This window comes from Sceloporus occidentalis, unplaced genomic scaffold (assembly GCF_023333645.1).
Source record: "Sceloporus occidentalis isolate IW3139 unplaced genomic scaffold, rSceOcc1.0.p SCAF_2, whole genome shotgun sequence".
Taxonomy (NCBI): Eukaryota; Metazoa; Chordata; class Lepidosauria; order Squamata; family Phrynosomatidae; genus Sceloporus; species Sceloporus occidentalis.
In genome coordinates, this window is record NW_028316982.1 from 75,578,738 (window position 1) to 75,603,741 (window position 25,004).

Below are 25,004 nucleotides of genomic sequence, written 5' to 3' on the forward strand. Positions count from 1 at the left end.
CCTACACAATCTGCCCCGCACTCTCAGAACATCAGGGAAGTATTTACTGGAACACCATAGTACCAGGTTAATGACAACTTCCCACAGGGCGTTTACAGCAGCGATCCCAAAATTATGGAATAGCCTACCAGAAGAGATCTGTTGCATCACTACCTTAGAGACCTTCAAGAAGGCACTCAAAACGGATCTCTTCCGGTGGGCTTATCCATTATATTCTATATAGAAGTTGATAATATCCCACTCTCAACTGTGATCACTGACTACTGACAAATTGATTTTAGAGTACTAATTGGGATTGGTAAATTCAATATTAGTGTTTTATTGATGCGTATTAATATTTTGTACCATTTGTATTTCCTTGTATTATTTTATTGTTGCAATCCTGCCTCGAACTTTGGAGAGGCAGGAAATATAAATAAACTCTATGATGATGATGATGATGATGAAGAACTAGTGTGCTATTATAGTAACAGCAGTAAAAGAAAATAAATGTATGCTGAGCTATCACTGAAAACATGGAGCCATTCTCTGACCCCAATTTTTTCAACTGTTTGTGGTAATATTTCAGCATTGTGAAGGGAAATGGTGGCTTATTCAAAAACATGGCAACTTGCTGTTTTAATGTGAATACTCAGATTAAACCAATATATAAAAATAGAAACATTAGAGCTGTGAGCAAATTTTTATCTCTACACAAAGCGGTTTAAATCCTATTATTAGTCCCTACTAGAGTAGACCCATTAACCCTGTGGGATTTACCTGTGTATTAACTCGCCATTCAGCAGTTGTTTTAATGAGTTTACTCTAGTTGAGACTTACCAACAGGAATCAGGCCATTATTAGTAAAACCACAATACTACCACAATACTGTTTCTTCTTTGCCAAAGTGTCAACAAAATATTGGCAGAGATTTGAGAATAATTGCAAAAATATTATCCAGTGGTCTCAACAGTTCATGCTGGGTAAGGAATGAATGGATGGCTTTGCTTCAGTTGATCCTTAACATTCACACAAGCCTCTGTTGTGTGGCCAAGTGGCTAAGTATACTTAAACTAGAAGCAAATTATGTTCAAACAAATGGTTTATTTCTAGTAAACAAAGTTAAAACCATGCTGGAAGTTTAAGGGTTCCTCGGAGTATGCATATAAGGTTATTACATTGTTCTTCATTTAATGCTTATGAAACCAAGATAGTAATTGTTCGTTGCATATAAATGTTGTGAGAATTAATTAATGTGTATAGTAGGCAATAAAAAATGAAGTGATTTGTAACTGTTAAGTGCTATTAAAACAGATGCTGTCATTTGGAACAACGCTGCTATGTTCTTCTCCACTTACGAAATGTCTTAAGAATAAGGATTTATGGTATAGTCTGTAGTCAACACCTCTCTTCCCTCGCTCTCTCCAAAGTGCATAATAATACAAGAAGAGGTTTAACTTCATCATGCAAGACTTCATGGCTGCTTAATCCTGTTCCATTTTGTTTAGTATCTATAATACACCTTCATTTGGTCACCTGGCCTGGAATGAGTGAATAAAAATATGAATGAATTGTAGTGGGGTTATTGTAGTGGGGAGGAAGAAGGCCACATAATCTGCCTTTCAGCCTCTTAGTGGAAACATAGGTTATGTGTATAATTAATCCAGAAATAAAATAAAAACAACTAGAATGATCTTCTACATGCTTCTGACAAGGCTGCTTATAAGAATTTCCTGTGCCAGTTATAAGCTGCATAGAAATGTTATGATATGGGCAAAATATAAATATTTTAAATAAATAACCAATACTGTACATCTTTTGCAAGGATATAGACTGTCTCATAGAGATTGGCCCTCCATTTTGAAAGCCTGCCCATCCTGATATAATATTCTACTAGAAGGCATTTGCTGGAACTGCAGTTTCCAAGGAATACGGAATGCCTTTTCACTGCAGAATTAAGCTGATTTAATCCTTGGTTCTTCCCTTCTGTGAATACCTGGGTACCTTGTAAGTACCTTGCCAAACTACAAACCCCATAGTTCTTTGAATAAGTCAAGACAAGTAAAAGTGCTTATGATATTGATATCAGTGTGTAGTGACTAGACACCTTAAGTCTGATATAAGAAAAAGGAGCAGCAACTTTGAAAATGAACATAAGCAGCTGCATGACAGACTGAGCAGATACACTGGTCTTTCAGTCACACTTGTTTCCTGTTATAGTGAAATATGCTATATTTCCATTTAAATCACATCAATTGCTTTAAAATGTGTACCACTGCATATGTGGTCTCTTAGCCTCTTGTCCTGATGTCTTAAGACTGAAACCTGTTGAAGGTAACCCAAAAATAGAAGTGGATGGGAGGATGTTTAAGGGGAAGGCCAAGAAAGACGTAAACAAATGTTTGAAGAAATCAAATCTCTTCCAGCAGGTCATTCCATAGTCTAGGAGTGGTTGAAGAAAAAGTCCTCTAGCTGGCAGTTACCAACCTAGTCCTGGCTGACTGAAGCAAATATCCACTAGAAGACCTGAGTGTAGGGAGCAGATTATATAGGAGGAGGTGATAACTGAAGGTAACCTGGACTCAAACCATGTAGAGCTTTAAAGGTAATAACCAACACCTTGTACCTTGCCTGGAAACTAACTGGCAGCCAGTGGGGTGATTTTAATATTGGTGTAATGTGGTCACTCCTGGATGTCCCAGTGATCAGTTTGGCTGCCATGTTTTGAACTAACTGAAGTTTCCAAACTAGGTACAGAGATAGCCCAATGTACAGTGCATTGCATAAATCCAGCGTTGAGGTTACCAGTGTGTGCACTACAATCTTTAGGTCTTCCAACTCTAGGTAGGGGCACAGCTGCCATAACAGCTGAAGCTGATAATAAGCACTCCTGGCCGTCACATCTATCTGCGCTGTCATTTGGAGCAACAGATCCAGAAGCATCCTCAAGCTGAAAATCTTGTCTTTCAGAGGGTGTGTAACCCCATCTAGGACTGGTTGACACACCTCCAAACCCAGGTTAGGACTTTTTATAGTAAGCACCTCTGTCTTCTCTGGATTCAGCTTCAATTTGTTTTTCCTCATCCAGCCCATTACCTCCTCCAGGCATTCATTCAGAGGAGAAAGACTAACCTTAGCTCAAGCTGTATCTGAAGGCATAGATATTTGGAAATCATCAGCATACTGATAGCACCCTGCCCTACGCTTCCAGATGGTCTCTCCCAGTGGTTTCGTATAGATGCTGAATAATATTTTATTTCTATTTATATTGGATTTATTTATTTATTTGTTGCAAAGTTCACAAATGTAAATTGGCCCAAGAAAATTTTATGCAAATCTTTTTCTCTTTCTCTTTCTTGTAAGGTTTTAAAATGATTTTATCTGTGAGCCATCTTGGGTCCCTTTCTAGGAGAAAGGTGGCATAAACATGAAATAAATAAATAACTCCCCTCATTTTTTTGGAGGGGCTGATGTATTTGCTCTTTGGAGGGAGTAATGTACTGTATTAGGCCATCTGTTTCTTCCCTCTTCCTCAGAAGTTCCATTAATTCCAGAAATTTCCAGACTCTCCTTTATCTTCACATCACATTGGTTCTCCCACAGCATTTGACCTCTGTAGCAAAATGGCCAATAATTCATGTTGCTGTGAAGAAGGTTGCTTGCCATGATATGATTGCCTGGGCTTATCATCACAACATCCTGTCAGAATGCTGTAGATTCACTAGGTCTTGTACTTTCTCCACTCAGACTGTTTGTGGTAACATTTTAGGTTTACAACCAGCCCCTCTTCAAAGAACTTTCAGTATTGAGGGAAAGCCAAAAACTCTCCCTTCATTATTTTCGCTTTAAATTTGCCTCTTGCCCTTCAGCATTATATTGTTTTGTAATTTTAAATAAACATATTTCAACCCATTTGATTTTTTCCCCTTTCTTGTTTTCCTACATGCTCATGAATGTCATATGACTTCAGGAAGCCACCTCCTTTGCTATCAGATGAGTGTAATCATTTTCCTTTTCCTCAGAAGTATAATAGCCAATTTTTATCAGACCTCAGTCATTTGTTTCTCATTAACATCCAATGACAGAAATACAACTTGGCCAGGAATTAGAACCATAGACGTCTTTCTGCAAAGGGAGGATACCTAGAGTACAAATGAGAAGTGCTGATAAATCTTATTCCCAAAAGTAGATATCGTTATGTGACATTTATATTGTTAAAAGTAAGATATACAACAAGATGAGAGCCAGTGTGGTGTGCGGGTTTGAGTATTAGACTATGACTCTGGAGACCAGGGTTTGAATCCCGGTTTGGCCATGGAAACCCACTGGATGACCTTGGGTGAATCACACTCTCTCAATCTCAGAGGAAGGCTATGGCAAAGCCACTTTGAAGAAACATGCCAGGAAAACCCTATGATAAGTTCACCTTAGGGTCGTCATAAGTCAGAGACCACTTGAAGGCACACAGCAACAAACTGCAACATACACCAAGATATATTCCTGTTCATTTTTTGAGCCCAGCCACTAACAGGAAGCTTGGAGTCCTGTTCAGGCAGTACCCAATGCAGCACTGTGGGGCATAAAAACTAGTACTGCTTGGTTCTCCTTAGCTGGGTACAGTGATGCCACAGAGCAAATCAGCCCAGGCACCTGGATGAAGGATAGGATAGAAGCAGCAGAGGTGTTTCTGCCAAGGTGGGTGGGGTATTAGGTAAAGTATCTGTCCTAGTAGAGTGCATACATTCCAGTAGTTGTCCAGTTATGCCAGCTACTGTTCCCAGTTCTGTGCTGGACTGTCAATCACTCTGTGATGGTGGAGCCTGTGCTCTCAAGCCTCTGAGGACATTACCACACAAACCCCATTTTTGCCGCAATTGCATCAGCTAATAAAAATGTAAATATACCAGTTTCATAGCAGAGTTTATCTCATGTCTTGTCAGTTGCACGACTGGGGCTGTTTCTGTCATTGCACTTTCTTCTGCACTCTCCTTTAACCCCACCTCACTGCCCTATGCTCTACCCAGCATACCTTTCAGGTTTTTAAATTTTTATGTTCATTTTCAATTTTTCATGCAGTTCCAAAGTTCTACTAATACAATTTAAGTTTTAAAAAGAAGAAAAGGTTTTTTGTTTTTGTTTTTTAAATGATATTAGCCTGCTTGGGAATAGCAAGGGGAGCAGGGACAGGGAAATGAGGAGACACTGATAGTATATGAATGCCAACATCACAACAGCTCTGGCAGCAATGTTTTGCACCCAAAGACTAGCATGAGTATGAGCTTATTGAAGGGTTTCCCCCATCAGTGAAAACCATGCATCGCAGACACAGCAGCTACGGGTCAGAGGTATTGTGTGATAAGTATTGGCAAAGACACTTAAAAGCCACATGTAGTAATCTCCTGAATGACCATGTTGACCTGCAAGCTTTACTCATATTTCAGTCCTCCTTTGATCAACTTCCCCCTTTTGTGATTGGATACGTGAGAACAAATTGCTGATGAAAGATTTCTCCTGTGTTTGCAGCATGACTGTGGCACAGTATGGCTTAGATGACCCTGTCCTCAACTTGTATATATCTACCTGAGATAATCAAAGGTGGTAGGCAATAACACTGAAAACTTTCAAGATAAAAGTTCAATTGGAAGGAAAAATACCATTATTTATTTGAAAAGATAACTGAACTGCATTAACTAGGATTCTGTGATCAACAGTATTAATAATAATGTTGTCTTAAATAGTACAAAGTCATAGGGTTATATATCTCAGTTTCAGCATAGGGGAAAGATACCCCCTTTTAGACTGCAATTTCTAGACTCTCCCACCCAGCATGATCATTGTTGGTGGAATTCTGAATGCTGTAGTCCAAAAACTTAGAAATCCCATTCCTTGCCTAATGTGATCAACTGAGCATATGTGACGCCTTTTTCTGGCTTGTTCCATATTTAGTGTTAAATGGGCAGATTGTAGTAGGAGAGAACTATTTTTATTTTTTATTTTATTTTATTTTTATTTTTTGCAGTTTTTGTACTATTATCTAGCCTCTATGAGTTTTTATGTTCTGTATTTGTATTTTAATTGTTGTAATCTGCCCTGAGAACTTGCTTAGTCAAAAGGCTGAATAAAACTAAATAAAACAAACAAAAAAGTATAAAAATGTATTTTTTACACAATATGAGACTGCTCAAAATCCCAATCAGTGACTTCAGTATGCTCACCGTTACTGTCACCCCTACACATTCGTGGGAGTTAGGGGCCAAGGACTCCCATGAAAGTAGGAAAACTGAGAATATGTTAGCCCCTCCCAACATGAATGATAAAGAGTCCGCTCCCACCAAGAGCACCACCTGTAACTCTCTTTGCAATCTTGAAACACATAACTTCCCCCATATTTCCAAACTGCTTCCACTTTCAATGGGCCACAGGTGCAAAGGATCCACATTCTCTTCTCTCCGTCCCTCCCGGCCAGACCAAAGGAACACCTTCCTCATTTTGACAAACTTTGCATTCTTCTCATTTCCAAAGTCTTTCCACTCTAATTATGATGTTTGCAGCCATCACCACAAAGGGAAGGCACAGTGTTGTTTTTGTCTGGCTAGGAGAGAGTGAGAGGAGGAGAAAGAAGTTGGATCCTCCCAGGGATGGCTGCAAACACTGGATTCAAAGGGAAGGTTTCTGGAAAGAGGAGGATGCAAAGTTTGACCAAGCAAGAGAATTTAGGTGTTGGTTTCAACTGGCTGGTAGAAAGAATGAAGTGAGGGGTTAAAGAGGTTAACCTTGTTAAGCAGCAGCTACAAAGTTGTAAATAGTCAAAACTGCAAATCTTAAACCTGCGAATGTGGAGGGCTGACTATAGATATACAGTGTGCCCACGTCATATGTGGGTATGTGATACGCAGCTTCCAGCATATGCTGGAAAAAGCCTTGCGCACCCTGGAAGAAGTGATGGGGTGCGGGACCATGGCATGCTTGCGGCAGGTACCAGCCCCATTACTTCCAATGGGGCTCGAGCTTACGTGCTTTTTCTTTTACATGAGGTGGTGGTGGTCCGGAATGGATCCCCCACGTAAAGAAAGGGTGCACTGTACTTCCTTTTCAACATGCATTTCTTGGAGGCAAGATTCTTGGTCATAATAGTACTAAATAAAAATAAAAGGCTTACTCCCATGAATTGTTCATTTCTTCATCCCAGTGAAAACTCGATCATTCCAGTGTGATTTTGCACACAGAAAAACTGTTCAAGTCCTCAAATAATTAAATGTACTTTAAAAAACCAAGAGAAAAAAGTATCATCCCACAAGACTATTGACTAGTAGACTGCGAAGTCTTTTTTTCTGTGAAGACAGAATTTTATTCAGCATAGAATTCCCATGTATTTGTACAAGCATCTTAGTACTGCTGTCAGAAGCTGACTCATAACAGGAGCGCCATCGATGTAAACGTACTGAAAAACATCAAGGCAGAGTTGTCAAATGCAGAAGTGGTAACCTGACAGAATGGAGCTGTAGCATTGTTATTTTTCCATTAAGGGGGGTTGTTTCAAGCCTTAGAAAACTTCTACAAAGAAAGCAGTTTTGTGCAGATGATGTGGATTTTTAAAGATATATCACATATGGAGTCATACGCCTCACATTAAGAGCAATTATTTATGTTGCTTGCATTTCCAGGAAGGTACTGCAAATTGAATTTAGACTTCTGCCATTTTAAATGCAGCTACTTTTTATTTGTGAAGGGATCACGTCTTTTACAGAATGCTGCATAAAGTCTCTTCTGACCTCTTGCAATAGACTTATGAGTTTCCTATGAAACTAAGGAACTATTTGTATATTTGCAGGTACACCTTGTTCTTGTTCAGCATTATAACTTGACTTGGGAAAACATTAATGAGCCTTTGAATGTTTCAAACAATAATGGTTTGCTGGCAGTGTACACAAAATTTTATTAACAAGAGAGGGCCTTTTTAGCGGTAGTGTCCTGGTTGTAAAATTGCTGTTTGCCGGGAGACTTCCTGGTTGTGTTTTTTCAGCAGCCGTTTTGTGCTATTATTTCCCCTGTTTCTGCTTTTACTCTGATGCTGTTTTCAGCTTGCTTTTGATACTCTTCTCTGTTTGTACTGTACACTGCCTAGAGAACTTTTGGTAATGGGTAAACAATGCAGTAAATAAATGAAAATGTGACACTGGAATTTACCTTCTGTTGTTGTTCCTATTACAATGACATTTCCTCTTTAAAATACAGTAGGTCAAGAGTTCCACAGGAATGAAAAATAAACTTTCTCTCTGAAAAAAAAAATCCTAAGTAAACATTGTTTCAAAACATGTAGAACATGGTTATTCAATGCTATAGATGGCTTATTTCAAGTGGAACAGGGATTTCTATTTCCTTTGACTTTTGAGTCTTTGTGAAAGTGAACTTTAATCCCCATCCATAAATTTGACATGAATTCCACATAATACCATATAAACTGAATATTCCTTTTATTTTAGAATATAACTAACTCTAGTGTTCTAGATACAAATTTCTCCTACAAGCTATCACATCCCATGCTTTCACGTCTTGTTCTTCCTCTAAATTAGGGCATCAGAATAGAGTCAGGTGCTATTGAAGTGGGCTTCAGGAGCTATTGAAGTGCAGGTCCTAGCAGCCCTTGCAGACTTCTTGATGGAAAGAGATGATGAGAGTTGCAGTCCATAAACATTTGGAGAGCCACATGATTTCATTTGGATCTGACTGTGGGACACCCATATCTATTTGAGTGACCATGGCCCATTCCGCACGGGCAAAAAGTACGTGCTCGGCACGTACTAGGGTTACGAAAAAACGTCACTTCCGGACGCCCTAACCCTAGTAAGTGCCGAGCGCGTACAAAATGTCAGCACCCTTTCTATATGGGCACCTCCATCTTGACGTAGCAGACGCTTAGAGTCCGCACGTCGTGGCGCGGAAATGACGCTGCAAGTGCGCCATTGGCGCCCTGTGGCGTCATTACCACACTGCAAAAAGAAGCCGCTTTTTGCGGGTTCTTTTTCCGCCGCCGGGAACCCTCCCCGTTTGGAGGCTGAGGCTTCCTGGTGATGGAAACGGAGGCGCCAGCAGACCGCCCTTTTTGGGCGGTCTGTAAAGCGCTCATGAGAAGTTGCAGCCTTCGAGAGAGGTAAAGGTAAACCTCCTCTGAATAAATTTTGCTAGGAAAACCCCATGATAGGGTTGTCTTAGAGTCTCCATAAGTTGGAAATGAACGCACACAACACAGCAATCTATGACGCACACTTCAGCAAATCACACAATTTATTTGCCACCTGTTCTTGCACATAGTTTGTTCCAACTTTGCTGTTTCATCTCTTCTTCCTGCCATCCTGAACATGAAGCCAAACCACAGAGATACCTGATTATCAGTGATAATATACTGTCCAACACATACAGTCAGCCCTTCTTATACACAGATTTTTTATACATGGACTCAAGCATTCATGGTTTGAAAATGTTAAAAAATATATAAATTTCAAATATCAAACCTTGATTTTCCATTTTTTATAAGGGGCACCATTTTGCTATGTCATTATATTTAATGGGACTTGAGCATCCACAGATTTTGTTATCCACAGGGGATCTTGGAACCAAACCCCAGCGTATAACAAGGGTCCACTGTATTATCCCCTTGTATGGCTTCTGTGGGGGCATACATACCCTAAAGCCTCCAGATCCTGTCAGATCTTGGAAGCTAAGCAGGGTCACATCTGGCTAGTACCTGGATAGGAGACCACCCAATGAATATCAGGTGCTGCAGGCTATATTGCAGAGCAGGGCACTGGCAAAACCTGCTCTCAGTAGTCCTTGCTTAAGAAAACCCTATGAAATTCATGGCATCACCATAAACCAACAGGTATATTAAAGGCACATGATAGTTCCCAGCTAGAAACCTCTAGCTTCGTTCCTTCCTTGGCTGAACATGGATGTCTAGGTAGTGTCTGCTGCAGAACAGAAATGTTGACCAGTTGTGCAGGTCCACCATGTCCGTATGTTAGGTGGACTGCAGTTTGTGGACTGCGTTCTTAAATACAGACACCATGCACACTGGTGCTGTGTACCCATCTAGTCTTGAGAAAACAGAGTCATGAGCAAGGGTACATATATCTGCCAGATGTGTAGTCACTCCGTGCGTACATATTGATACATTTTAGATATTTTGAAAGTTCTTTATTGCTGAAAATGCTTCAAGAATCTGCAGGTGGTTTTATACTTGTATTTATAAAGTAACAGTTGCCAAGTTGCTGAGCAGACGTGAAAGCACATTGAATAGGGAAAGTAATAAGAAAAATGACATTTTGAAAGGGCGTAGGGGAAGGAAAATGGAAAATAAAGTTTTGTTCTTGTACCCCTTGGCAAGAACAAGTTACAAAAGGTCCCAGAAGGCTTAGTGTGTTTATGCAGAAAACACCTCTCAAATATTTTCAGTCATAAAGGTTTGAAATATATTACTCACTGCAGCTCACCATTTATTTACTTAGTTTATTAGCAATAATTTTATTCACCTTCTAGAATGCATGTTTCCAAGGCTGCTTACATAGATTGAAATGGACAAAAATGTAAATACATATAAAGTTATAAAACATTTTAGCAAAACATTTAAAAAACACAGGATAAGCTCTAGTTAAATTTGTCCTGGCACTGTGTCTTCCAAATGAGAGAACAAACAAGCCACCATTTGAGAAACTAATGGCAATGTGGAATTGGAAAATAGCCCCAAACTATAAAGCTGGCCCTTAGGACAGAGAATAACTCCATCTAAGACATATATTTTCCAAAATAGAGTTACTTTCTGGTAGACTTTCTGTGAGCTGTCTTGCTATCAAGTTCTCAGCTGGTTAAGGATTAATAAATTTATCACTTAATTCCAGTATATCTGAAATTGATAAAAAAAAGCAGTCGGGGGGGGGGGGGAATAAATCTGGGCATCCCAAGCATACTATGATGCTTCTCTCTCTCCATGTCTCTGGACAGCTCTCTCAGCCATTAAATGTCTATGGGGCTCTACAGACTGCCCCTAAGGGGCGGCCTACACCTGCCCCTTTTCGCGCCAGATTGGGGATGTGGCTACTGCATACCGCAGCCCTGATTTGACCTTTCCAGGGCATGAAAGGGTGCCATAGCTGTGTTGCCACGGTTTGGCGGTGCTCCTTTGGTGCTGCATCATATAGACGCAGCACCAGAGGAGCGCCATGATGCCACATGCCATGTGGAGCGGTGCGTGAAGTCATGGAGCCCTGGGGGCGGAGTTGAGACGTGCATCATCTGGACACAATACCCCAACTCTGCCCCAGGCCAGCCTTAATAGCTGGTCTGAAGAAGGCCTGACTTGGGAAATGTATGGAAGGAATAACTGAACCTTACAGTTTCCATGTGGAGAAATAACAATATGTGCATTCCTCCTCCTGCCATTCAGGAAAAAGCAGGGACACAAAGCCTCTAACCTAGAAGATGGTCCAAAAAGTTGCCATATTTAACAAGAGGCACCAAGTGGTCCAGGAAAATCAATTGGGTCATTCTTACATCTCAGTTAACTTCTCTGAGTTTTGATTTTTGACTAGACTGGCCATGACATTTATGCCAAGCCCTGACTTTGAAAGGGATCTAGATCCAAACCATTTTGCCTGTGGTGGGAGTGGTATTTCAGAGCATCTAGAGGGCACTAGGTTATGGAAGGCTGAGCAGCATTACTGAAAAATTCATGGAGCATTGCAAATACAATTTTCTTCCACACAACTTGCCCAGAAGCTTGAGACTAGACGTATAATATATTAGTATGTTTTTCCTCCTGAGCCCTGAAAGAGGCATTTTCATTCTTTGATATAATCTCTGTAGTATACATATTTAATTCCAATTATAAATTCTGACATTGTATTAATTTTGGAAAGCTCAGCTCTGAAAGAATTTATTCAAAGAGCATGAGAGACTTAAACAGAACAGTCTTTAGCTGTTCTGTTAACAAACAGAATACCTTCTGACTTCGTGGAACCAAGTTGTTGTCCCTCATTTGCCTTAAAGGGCTACACGTCTTCTTCCTTATGTTTATTTTCCACCATGCCAGCATCCTTTTGAGCACATGGTGTTGTGGCTCATGTGAATAACTTTGCAAAAGAGGAAACAGTCATTAATCAATGTTAATTCAGTGGGTAATTAAGCCAGTGACCTCTGACTTCTCATCATTAGCTTCTGGGTGCAGGGAAGGATTCCACCAGAACATCTGTTCACTGTCAATCCCCCAAGCTGCCTTTTATTTACAAAGAGACTTAGCCTTTATCTAGTACCAGACAAACATATACACTCTGTAATGAGAACAGCTAATAACCCAAGGACCGGGGGCAAGAGCAAACAAGGGCCATCTCTCTGTCATTAAAGAAAAGTCCAGTATGGGGAGATTTTGGTTTGTTTACATTTAGTAATGTCTGTGCAGACTCCTCAGCATCTTTGAGATCTGTTCTAAATTAACAGCATGAATGCAAGGGAAGACTTGGGCACCACCGATGCACCTGGAAATAAGCTCTGTTGGGATTAAGCGTCCAAGAAATAATGTGAGTCACCTAGGTCCATTTGTTGTGGGAGTGGTGTGGGAGCTTTTCTTTCAAGATCTGGTTGCATGGTGCTCAAATAGCAATCCTTGAGAGATATCAAATGAGCCAGTTATGATTCTTTCTTCCCATGGAAGGGCACCAGGAACTAGAGAGGAAGGGTTCACTGTGGTTGCCTTTATCATCAGAAACAGATGAAAAACAGATCTAAAGATACAGATGTAAAAGAAGATATACTCATTACTAACTGAACGTTGAGGGCCAAATTAGAGGTCACAATAGCACAGATAAGGCTGTGGTGGAGCAATGTGTTCAAATCTTGTTCTCAAAAGGCATATATGTGATAAGGTTACAGGCCTTCCCGCTGCTCATCTCTCTTACTTCTCCCTTAAAGTCAGTCACTTGCCTTTTTAAAAAAACAATAATGCAATGCGCATCAATTACACAACAAGAAAATGAAGCTTCAATAAATCAAGCTGCATTTGTAAGTAAAAAATAAAGGCCATGGTTCTTGTTAAGCATTCCTGAGGGAGGGAGACAAAGTTACAGCATTGCCCCCCATAAGTATTCTGCCCCACCAATGAATATTTCCTTCCGTCCCCAAATTTCTACCATTGTGGACAGTGAGACGCTGAAAATAATTTCCAACAAAAACTCTGTATTCACATACCCTTTTGTTTGGATGCCTAACCTGTATTTCTAAATGTTCAACTGATTTTTTTAATTGACATCAATGCTAGAAATTTGGAGAGTGAAGGAAAATTTCATGGCGGACAGAATTGAAGAGGCAATACCCACATTTTACCCCCTTCTATAGCCATACCCCTGCTCCTTCCTCTTTGCCAGTTCTTCCCAATTCCTACATAAGACTTCATGTGCTTTCCAACCCTATGCTTGACTGTGTAATCATTTCAACAGCAGATAAGAACTAGATACATATTTGATCCATGCTTCCTGTTCCTCTGCAAATCCAAAAAGCTGTGTTTAGATGCACAGACATCACTAGACCTGCCACATGTTGAGAAAGCTGTAATTTATATGGGAAGCACAGGAATTGTGAGGATCTTGAAAATCCTTTTGCACTGGTAATGTCTGCCCTAAATACTCTAAAGGCACCAGTTTTTTTCTGATCATGGAAGGTAGCAAGGCCAGCTGTGATTATCACTTCAATGGGAGACTGCCAACAAATATCAGGTGCTGTAGGCTATATTTCAGAGCAAGGAGTGGGCAAAACCACTTCTATTCCTGGACTAAGAAAACTCTAAGAAATTCATGGTGTCACTAGAAGTCAACAAGTAACTTGAAGGTGGCATGCTCACACAGACACACAAAACCTGGAGCAATCTTGATGCCTTAAAAAGGTGTCTTATGTGTTTCTTTGCATAGGAAAACCTCTTAATTGTATTTACACAGGTAGTGCTTCTTGTACTTTTAGATGAAATGGAAAAGCTTTGATCAGAAGGTGTTATCAATGGTGATTAATCCTGAGGACAATATACATTCGGATGTATGCCTCTGAGCACCCAGGTGCTGGGGAGTACAAGCAAAAGGATCTTAATGCCTGTTTGTGAACATCTCTTAAGCATTTAGTTGGTCACTGTGGGAATCAAAAAACTAGTCTAGATATGCCTTTAGTCTAAATCAGTATCACTATATTCTCATTTGCTGTTGTTTGATTTTTTTAAAATGAGATTTCTACCTAGCCAGTAATAGAGATGCTAGTTTTAGCTTTTGGCTATTAAATTATTTCTGTAGAATAGTCTTTTAATGGAGGGTTCTGTGTTATCCTCATTGTTATGTTTTTAAATGCTTGCAAACTGTTATATTGGTGTTGTTTTAATAGGATAATGTATTTGTTTTTTAAACGTGTTTTTATTATTATGATAGGGCTTTTTTAAATATTGTGAACCACCTTGAGTCCCATGTTGGAAGAGAGATGGAAAATAAATAAATAGAAATGATCTCTGCATCAAGTTATAAGAACACCATGTGTTCAGGTGAATACAATGCTGAAGGGATGCTCACAAGTGGATCACAGTGCCATTGCACCTTTCTGCTTCTGCTCCCCAGGAACTGGTGTTCAGGGAAGCTATAGGCAATAACATTTTATAAAGCTAAAAGTTCTGTTCAGGTGAATATTTGAGGGCTAAAAGTGGGAGTGGGCTGTGCATAGAAGACCCCTTGCAGCATCCTTGCTCTGACTTGCATATTTAGTACAAAAGTCTGAAGGAGGTGCAACAGTTTTGGACCACTGTGCTTAGAAACTTTCCTGAAATTAAGATGCCTTGATGAGAGTTCCCAATTGCTTGGAAACCTCAGAACATATTCACCTGAAGTCTGCAAAAGTCAGAATCATAGAATCACAGAGTTGGAAGAGATCAGTTGAACTCCCTGCCATGCAGGAATATACAAAACACTTTTTACAGATGATCATGCAGCCTCTGTTTAAAAACCTTCAAAGGAGACTTCACCACACTTTTAGGGCATGGTTTCAAGATCTTTCACCATTTTGGTCACCCTCCTTTGGTCACCATCCTTCTTGAATTGTGATGCCCAGAACTGGGCACAATATTCCAGATGAGGTCTGAATTAAGTGGTACTATTACTTCCCTCAATCTAGACACCATACTCCTATTGATGCAGCCTAGAACTGCACTGGATTTCTTAAGTGCTGCAGAGTGGGGCAGATAAGGGCAATATTCCTTAGGATATTGAGGTGGAGTAAACATGCACATCTTAGGGCCCACTTCCAATTTTAAGCTCTTACATTCAGATTGAAGATGGGAGCTAAATGGGGGTAAACGTGTATGTTGGAGTGGAAACAGACATGTAAAATATGCAAAATGTGATAGTCACCCTTGTGGTGCATACACACAGAATCTATCCATAATGAAGCACTGAGCATTTCAGTTTCTTTGTTTGTTCATTTAGTATAGTTTCATATATCCACTGTTACCTTTCCTATTTTGTGCAAATTCTCATCAACCTGTAGTCTACTGGGAGTATCTTCAGTGGTTTAACACAGTACAAAGCTCTGTCCAAATGCTGAGTCTTTTTAATGAGACGTACAGAGACACCACATTCTAGTCGTGCAAACTGCCACACAGTGCAGCCAGAAAACTGAGCCATTAAATCCATTTAGACACCTTCAAGCCCAAGAGGCTCCTTGTGTGGTGCTTTTATCAGTTCAGAAGTAACAAAAGCAGCGGTGGAGATCTAGAGGGCCTTCCAACATGAAAAGACAGCTTGGCAGTAGGAATCAAGGCAGCTTTTGAAAAGCGTTCACTTTCACACCTATGCAATTACTATCCTGAGATCCTTCCTTTTAGCTTTTGGTTGAGCCAGCCAATTTACCTTGTCTCAGCTGTCTTGGTGCATTATGTCCTTCAGGTCCTCCTACACTTGCACGCACACCCACCCACCCACTCACCCGCCCACGTGTCCTGCTGAATTGTATTTGGAGCAAGTAAGCAAGGATGGCTTCAAGATATAGGCTGCAAGCTGGAAAGGTCAGGCAGACGAAAACAGTTGATTGGAATCTTTAACGTAAAGACGTCACGGGCAAGCAAGAGAGTGCCACTCGATTACGCTCGAATGCAAGCAAATGAGTCATCCAGTGATGCTGCTGTTTTTGTAGGACAAGAAATAGAAGGGGAGAAACTATTGGTTATCCTATGCACCAATCATGCTTGTGTAACTAGGGAACTTTTCAGCCACCCCCCCATTGCCCCCCAAATCTTCACAGAAATGCATGTTAAAAATACATTATTCTGATACGCTTGCACCCACCTTTCTTTTCTTTTATACGATTCAGAGTATTTACATCCTATTTTTCTCTCGTGGTAGCAACTTTTGTTTCTTTTTTATTTGTAACCTAATTATATTGCAAGGTTTTTGCTCTGCATTTAAGGCTTGCAATGATTATTCCATATTCTTCTTGCTGTTGGGAGTAAATTTAAATTACCAAATTTGATAAAGTTACTGTAGTCAACTGTTTAGTACTCTGTTTGGTAACTAATACTTTTATACTTCTGTGAATTCCCTTGGGTGATTTTATAACCAGGGAATAAGGGTATTTAAAAAGAAAATCCGTGAAATTCAAGACAACAGAGAGAGGATGACAAATAAGATTATTTGTGGGGGAAGTAAAACAATCTGTGTGTGTATCAGTAGATAGACATGCAGAAATTTTGAAAGGTGGAGGATGGAATTTGAGGGAGAATGTCCTTACAAGCAGACTCAGAAATGCACAGGAAGGTAAAATGATATATTCTGTAAAAAGGGACTGAGGGAAAGGGGGAGCAAAAAGATGAACTAGGGGTTGAGATGTGGATAATTAATTAGACTGCTGCTTAAACAGGTTATTCATACCAAATCTGAAAGTGTTTCTGTCCTTGGAGACATCTTCAAGTCTGATCTCAAAATGAATCTTATGAAGTTTTCTCATTTTGATTTAGGAATTCATTACTTGGCAAGAATTTATATTATTATTGTATTATTAATGGACATTATATAGGCATGGCGTTGTTGTATGTGTGGTTGGTATTTTTACACCACCTTTCAGTAAAAAGCACAAAGGCAGTCTATAACCAATCAAAACTAATAACAGCAGCAGCAGCAGCATCGAAAACAAAACTGTCTCAAAAATAACTTAAAGGACAAAATTTAAAAGATGTGTCTTGATAACTTTCTAAAAAGAGGACTTTTAAAAGGAGGACTAATTATAACTCTAAGGGAAACACAATTTGGGAGAAAGCCCTCTTGTGCAAGCCTGTCAAGTGAGCCTCTCTAAGTGGCAGCATCCTTAAAACCCACCACCGTTGCCCACCCCAGCTTAGACCAATACCCTGACTTGAGTCAAGAAAACAATTGACAACCAGGGCAGATTTTTTAGGTATCATAGATAGTATCCCGATACCACACAGACATCCCAACAGCTACATTTTATACCATCTAAAACTTCCAAATGCAGTTGGCCCCCATAATCACGGATTCAGCTATCCACAGCTTGAAAATACATTTTTTTTTAAAATCCAAAAAGCTAGCCTTGATTTTGCCATTTTATATAAGGCCACCATTTTACTATCCCATTGTATATAATGGGGCTTGAGCATCCACACTTTGCTATCCACAGTGAGGAGGTCCTGGAACCAAATCCCAGCAGATGCCAAGGGACCACTGTACTTTTCAAAGGAAAACCCACCCAGTACATTGCTAAAGTCTAAATGTTGTGTTACTAAGGCATGGCTAGTGCACTTGACACAGTTATGCAATAATCAGCCCTCTTTATCCACAGATTCTTTATCCAAGGATTCCACCATCCACAGTTTGAAAATATTTTTTAAAAATATTACACAAACCTTGATTGTATAATTTTACATTGGCAAGCTCCGACCCTGTTCTAGCAGGGGAAGTGCAAACCACTGCAGATGCCTATTCACATTACACAATTATAGTACTATTTTCCCACTTTAAATGTCATGGTTCAGTCCTATGGAAAACTGGGATTTGTAGTTTGGGGAGGTGCTGGAGCAGTCACTCTGGGAATTCTAAATGCCTCTCTTTGAACTGCCAATCTCAGGATTCCCTAGAATTGAATCGCTAAAGTGGAATACCAATGCTATATATTCTGTAGTGTGAAATGATTGAATCTCAACTTCTGAACTAGGCTTCAGGCACCTCCATCTTGTTCCAGTTTAATTTCATCTTCATTACATGTTGAGATTCAAACAGTTTAGTTTTATCCAAGATTAAGCATGGGCAGCATTCAAGAGCATTCACTGCTTCCTTGAAATAAAATAAGAAAGTGCAATAATGCTGTGAGTTTCAGAAAAGACAGCAAAACCAGACAACAACCTGCTGTAGCTATTGAGTTGCTCAGACTATTGGGCCATCTTAGCTCCAATGTTCTGTAGGCCTAGGTAAGCAGCAGCTTTCCATTGCAGCATTTAGCCTAAGCTGGGTTTATTAGAGAGGCCTTGATCAGGTGGCTCAGGAGATAAGGCACCAAATTATGATTACTATGTCCCCAATTCTAGACACACACAAACAAAACACAAACCGGCATGTGTCTGCTTTGTGCCATACATATGGCCGGCCACATTGCAGCTTGCCGCTCTGCCCACTTTTGGAACGACAAGATTAAAAACTGCTTTAAAATGCCCAGGATTCATCATATCGTAATACAGAAGTCGTTCCCGCACCCAATACTTTATGTTGATGAAAACAAATATTTATTTTCTTTTGAATGGTGTGTGTTTACATATTTTGTGTATGGAATTAGAAAAATAAAAAGGGTGTATTAAAAATAACCAACACCTTAAGCTCAATATATATATTTTTCTTCTTCAGGAGGTGGAGGAAAGCGCAAAGGTAAAAGCAAAAAATGGAAGGAAATCCTGAAGTTTCCTCACATTAGCCAGTGTGAAGATCTTCGAAGAACAATAGGTAAGGACAGATTTTCCAGGTTTGTTTTTAATGTTTTGATGGATAGTCTTTCATAATACTGGAGGTTCCTTTTAAGGCTGAATCCACACTACAGAAGTAATCCAGGTTGACACCACTTTAACTGCCATGGCTCAGTGGTATGGAATCTTGGGATTTGTAAGTTTGTTGTGGCACGAGAGCTCTCTGACAGAGAAGGCTAAATATCTAATAAAACTACAATTTCCAGAATTTTATAGTATTGAGCCATGGCTTCCGACCTCTTAAATGCATCATTTAAACAGCATACCTCCAAAGTGACCTGAAGCAGCTTTATTTTGGCCTGTCTGTTCAGGCCCATATCTCATCTTTTGTTCTTACACAGGAGGCACACTATGAATGGAGTTAGGCCTTATCTGTACAAACTTTCTGTGCACACCTAGTCGTGTTTAAATGAACCTAACATGTACTGAACTACTCACAAATTAATAGCAGCAAGGGCAACAAAGGATGACCTGAATTTGTGTACTGCTGTCAAGCTTTACATTCTATAAACTGTCACAAGAGTGGACTAATCCAAGAAGGATGGAAGAAGAAGTAGGAAGTAGGCAAAGGGAGATGATGAATGGATGGATCCATGCATGAATGAATAGACAGATAGATGCACAGAAGCGTATTACGTTAGATAGATAATTGCTGTGATATTTGTTGTGGATCTTAGATTTATGGAAAGTGGTTACAAATGATAAAGAAATGGCTAAGAGGGTCAGCCCTGGTTAGTACTTGGATTGGAGATCATCAACAAATACCAGGCAATGTAGGCTATATTTTAGAAGAAGGAACTGGCAAAATGACCTCTGAGTATTTCTTGCCTAGGAAATCCCTATGAAACCCATGGGTTCACCATAAGTCCACAAACATGGGCATGCGCGCGTGCGCGCGCACACACACACACACACAGTTCCCATATTTACATATCAAGGGTATATGATATAGCACTTTATTGTTTACTCAGCATATGTCCTGCTAAATTAAATAGATCTTATACCTAAGTGAATGTGTATAGCAGAGTTATATATTTGCATTCATTAATAGAATCACAGAATTGGAAGAGACCACAAGGGCCATCCAGTTCAAGAATATACAGTCATAGCACTCCTGACAAATGGCTATTCAGCTTCTGTTTAAAAACCTCTGGAGAAGGAGACTCCACCACACTCAGAGGCAGTGTATTCCACTGTTGAACAGGTCTTGTGCAAGCAGTGGTGGCTTAGAGGGGTGCAGCCATCATGTGAATGGGCAAGTGAGAGATGTGTGAGCAGGGTGACCAGATGGCATAATTGCACAGGAGGAAAAATGTAGGGTAATTTAAGTTTCCTAAGGCTTCAGCCTTTGTAAAGGAAACAAAAAGATTTAAATATCAAAAATGTCACCTGTAAGAGTCTAGCTTTAAATCAGCAGAATAGCAGAAATGTACCTTTGTCAAACTATGCATCCCTAAGAACTGAGAATGACTCCAAAAACAACACAAGTAGCTTGTAGTTCAAAGAAAAATTTACTAATGACTTTATATATACATAAAAGACATATCCTAATCTAGCTAGTGAATAGTGCAGGTAAAAAGAAGTCTTTATCTCACCATCTTTCCAAAGGAAGTTGGGAGAGGAAGAAGATGGAAAACATGCAGTTCTGTTGAAAATCTTTAGACAGAATGTCTGTTAGTCCCAAAGGGGGAGTGACCTAAATCATATGATTAGTTTGAATGAGAGAGACAGAGAAAGGAGAGGAGAGTTTGAATGGAGGAAATCCCTATCTATCTAAGGAAGGGGAAAGAGTGCAAAAATTTTCCAATAACAAGACACTGCAAAATGTAGACATTCAAAAATATAGGACGTTTCAAATAAAAGCTCACTAATATAATTTCATTTCATATGGTTTATTTATAGCTATAGTATTTATACTGTATTTTATTATGGACTCAACCATATTTTCCTGATGAACATGTTTGTTAAAATGCCTTGTTGGCTTACAATATACTTATAGAACTCTAAGCAAGACAAATGATTAAAATTGTACTTTACTAGCAACAAACCCTTGATTGGATTTATATTTCAATTATACCTTCCATTTGTCCATTTTGCTGAAATTAAGGAAGGAAACTCTTTGACATTTTCACTGTGTTCTCAAGCAGTCCATTACCTAACATGTTTGCTACTTTTTTCCCTCTGAGAAACAAAATGTGCCCTGTGCTCTGGAGGCAAGTCTTGTCTGCTGCTGTAGACAAGATGTAAATGACAACAGAACTTCGGAAGGGATCCATCCTATCCCCCTATTTGCACTGAGGACAGTCTGCCAGATAGATGCATTTCTCAAAGGGGAACAACAAATGGTGATACTGAATGGGCTTCTTAGTCATGCTCAAAATGGAAAACATTTCCTCCTGGACAGAAGGTTGGAATGCAGGATATGTCCTGGAAATGGAGGACATCTGGTCACTCTTTGCAGTTGTCTTAGTCTGCCTAATGATAGGGCCATCCCTTTCATGGGCTGCAGCCTCCTTCAAAGTATGGACTGTTTCTTTAGATGTTAGGTTCTTATATACATGCTTGGGTGGGAGGATGTCATTAGTGGGGCGAGAGGGAACTGAAATGCAAAAAGTACAAAGTTATGATCATCATAACATTGAGCAGTAGTAGGGTGGTGGAATAGACCTCCCAGCACATATGAGCTGATTAACACGTTTACAGTGATAAATATTTCAATAGGGCAAAGACAGTTAAACCAGAATATTTTCTACTTAAAATAAAATACCTAATCTGCATCTGTATATTCATTTTGTATTTAATTTGTATTTACTCTGAGTTTCCCCCTGTGAATTAGATGATATTTACAGAGTATCGTTTACAGAGCTTGCTGTGGTAGATAAGTTTTTACTATCAGTTGTTTTTTTTTAAAAAAAAAACCACAGAGAACAAAAATCTAACATTATGCCACTAAAATTTCCTGTCTATGACAAAATTGTTGCTGCTGATGTTGTACTTGTTAATTTCTGTATTGCCAGCAATGGACACAGATGTTTTGCATGGCTTCTCTCCTTGCATTTATCCCCACAAATACCCTGAAAGTTGGTTTGGTTGAGAGTTAGTCGCTAGCCAGAGGTCACTTGTTAAGCTTTGTGATTAAGCTGGGATTTGAATTTGGGCTGCTGTTCCAAGTCTAGTATTCTAACCATTACACTATACTAGCTTTCTCATATCAACACTTACTGTATAAATAGTTTCAAGCCTGGGATATAATAGTGGTTCAAAAATAATGTGGCAGTTAATGTACTTAATCCGCATAAAATGAAAATGTGCACAATATAGTCAATTGGCATATTGTACAAAATATACAAATTAGGCCACCTGAAATTGGAAAACAGGAATATGGAACTTGTACCCAGTGTTCTATGTGCTGAATGCTGTCTGTTTAAAAAGCAAGCATAGAAGCCTTGAGTGCCATTAGTCAATACTAGTGTTACATTTTGCAGGGAATGCTTAGAGTTGGTGATGCACATGATGGAGGGGCTTTATGTAATGAAAGAAAATTTTGTTTAACTATTAAAAATGGATGCCTTTCTGCTTCAAGAGCAGAATCACTGAGTGGAATCTCAATTTAGTCATACTTAGTATAGGCCCATCAAAATAAATGAAGCTTAAGTCAGTAACTTAATTAATGGGGATTCAGACCATTGACTCGTCTTCAGATAGTCATTTAAAATAATGCCAGAACGAAGATGGAAACTATTGTTACTCATAACTTTTCTTGAGGCTAGAGCAAGAGTAATTTTAAATTGCTTCAAGGAGGTAATTGTAAATTTGCGACCCAGAAGACTAATTTCAATAAGCACTGTGCTCCATTATTATTACTATTATTTCCAGTCAAACAGTGAACAGAAGGTCAAAAGCAAAGATGTCCAATTATTTCTTGAAGCACTTGGTAAGAAGAATAGCCTGTAGGGAAAACAAGGGAATTTCCATGTTATCAAAGGGAACTCAGATTAATTCCCAGTGAAGTTCCTGTGGCCTGTTGCCCAGTATGTTTAGTCAGTAAACATGGAGAAAGATGCTTATTTTGTGGTAGTGAGAAAGTTATATTTTATTTGCAAAAGCCCACAGGAAGACAAACAACAACAATAACAACTCTCTCCCTATCAAACAAATATCTTTTTGCTGGATGCTTACTTGATTCAAATACTGCAAAACTAATGTTGGTGGTGGTGCAAGTTAAAAGGCTTGCACCAGTTTACTATGAAATTCGATCCTCATCAAAGCACTTCCCACCATCCTGAAATAGTTTTGCAGCCCAGAGGTTGATAGAAACAGGTCCAAATTGTTTTGCTGCCTGAGTCAAAGGACAAGATGGTGACGATGTTCATCTCCTCCTTCCATGTACAGCAGCTGCTCAAATTAGTAGTGATTAGCAGCTTCCTTTACACTCCAGAAGCCAGATCATATGGCATATACACCTTTGTACCCTTCAAACCTCACTGCAATCCTCATTGTTACTCCACTGCATGAGGGAGCATCTTCACCCTGCCTGAACAAAAGTCAGACTAACATCTACTGGTAGATTGCTGTATGATCCTGGGTCCCAATTATTTCATAATAGCAGCAACGAAATGGCTTCTCCTCCTTCCTAGTTCCTACTGCCAAGAAAATTTGTGTAAACAGAGGTGGATTTTTATGTGCATCCAAGAACTGTGAATGCTGTTTAGGTCTGGTAGTTAAAACAAACTCCTGGGCTCATAATTCTTTAATTGTAAGAGTTTTCCCCCTTGCATCTGGCGGGTGAACCTTAGGGTTCTAGTAAAAACTAAACCTCACAACCCTGCAATCAACTCACTTTAAAAAAATAAGATAAAAATCCCTTCTTGGTGTTTGTTGGAACTTGAAAAAATTACATTTGGGGATTGCAGTTCCAGGACCCTGCAGCCAGCAGAGACATAGCTGACTTGAAGATTATGAGAATTATAGGGCCTGAACAGACAGGCCAAAATAAAGCTGCTTCGGGTGACTTTGGAGGTATGCTGTTTAAATGACACACACATCTTAAAAGGCCAGAAGCTGTGCCAAAGCTGGATTTGGCATGGGTTGCGGCCTCTTAGGATGCACGCATCATTTAAATAGCGTACCTCCAAAGTCACTCGAAGCAGCTTTATTTTGGCCTCTCTGTTTGGGCCCACGGTCCCCAAAAGTAAGTTTTCCAGGCTTCTGGCTGATAGCTTTGATGTTCCATAGCTCTTGCCTCACCTCACCTCCTCTGCAGTGGGAGGAAGAAATTCTGCACATGTCTTGAGTAAGCATCATGGGATTATGAAACAAATGCAGGCCATCCCTAGTTTTACCTTGATGACTTCATTGTGTGCTACTACCCTTGCTTCTTCATGTTTTAGTCTCAAGAAGGGGAGACAGATTTATACTTGGTCGTTTCCTACTGAGAACAACTTGTATTAAGAAGAGTTGGTAGATTATTAAAAACCATGAATTGAATTGCAAGAGGCATTAACTCTGAGCTACTTGTGTTGGTAATACAGAAGAAATTAAGTAAATCAGTGAGTTATTTGACCATCCAGATGGGTCAAATATGTCTGGAGGGTGTGGTATATTTTTTTAGTACTCAAGAGTTTCTCAAAATATTCTAGTGCCACCACTGTTGTCTGGCAATTCCCAGTACCAGCTGCAACATTTTATTTCTACCTTCAAGTGGCTTTCTTTTAAATTCCAAGACATGTTGCAACAATTAAAAGATTTTCCTTGGACTGTTTTTCTTTTTAAAAAAATCTTGCAAAAAGTGAGATGAAAGGGGTAATAAGAGAAATTGGAGAAAATAAATCACCAGGAATAGGTGATATTCCAATCGAATTACTATAGTCCACTTGGACAGATTCAATTCTAGTGATAACTAATATTTGTCAACCAATATGAAAAACAAAACAGTGACCAACAGACTGAAAGCAATCAATATACATCTCTACCCACAAAAAGGAGATACAAA

At 39.5% G+C, this 25,004-nt stretch overlaps 1 protein-coding gene across 3 annotated transcripts in view; it reads left to right on the forward strand.

The window, feature by feature from the left end:
• Positions 1–25,004, forward strand: part of GRK5 (G protein-coupled receptor kinase 5) — a 236,380-nt gene that overhangs the window by 51,263 nt on the left and 160,113 nt on the right. For all 3 annotated transcript variants that reach the window (XM_089510030.1, XM_089510029.1, XM_089510031.1), the window contains exon 2: positions 18,897–18,992. In XM_089510030.1, the coding sequence (XP_089366156.1) occupies positions 18,897–18,992 (96 nt within the window). The remainder of the gene's footprint in view (positions 1–18,896; positions 18,993–25,004) is intronic.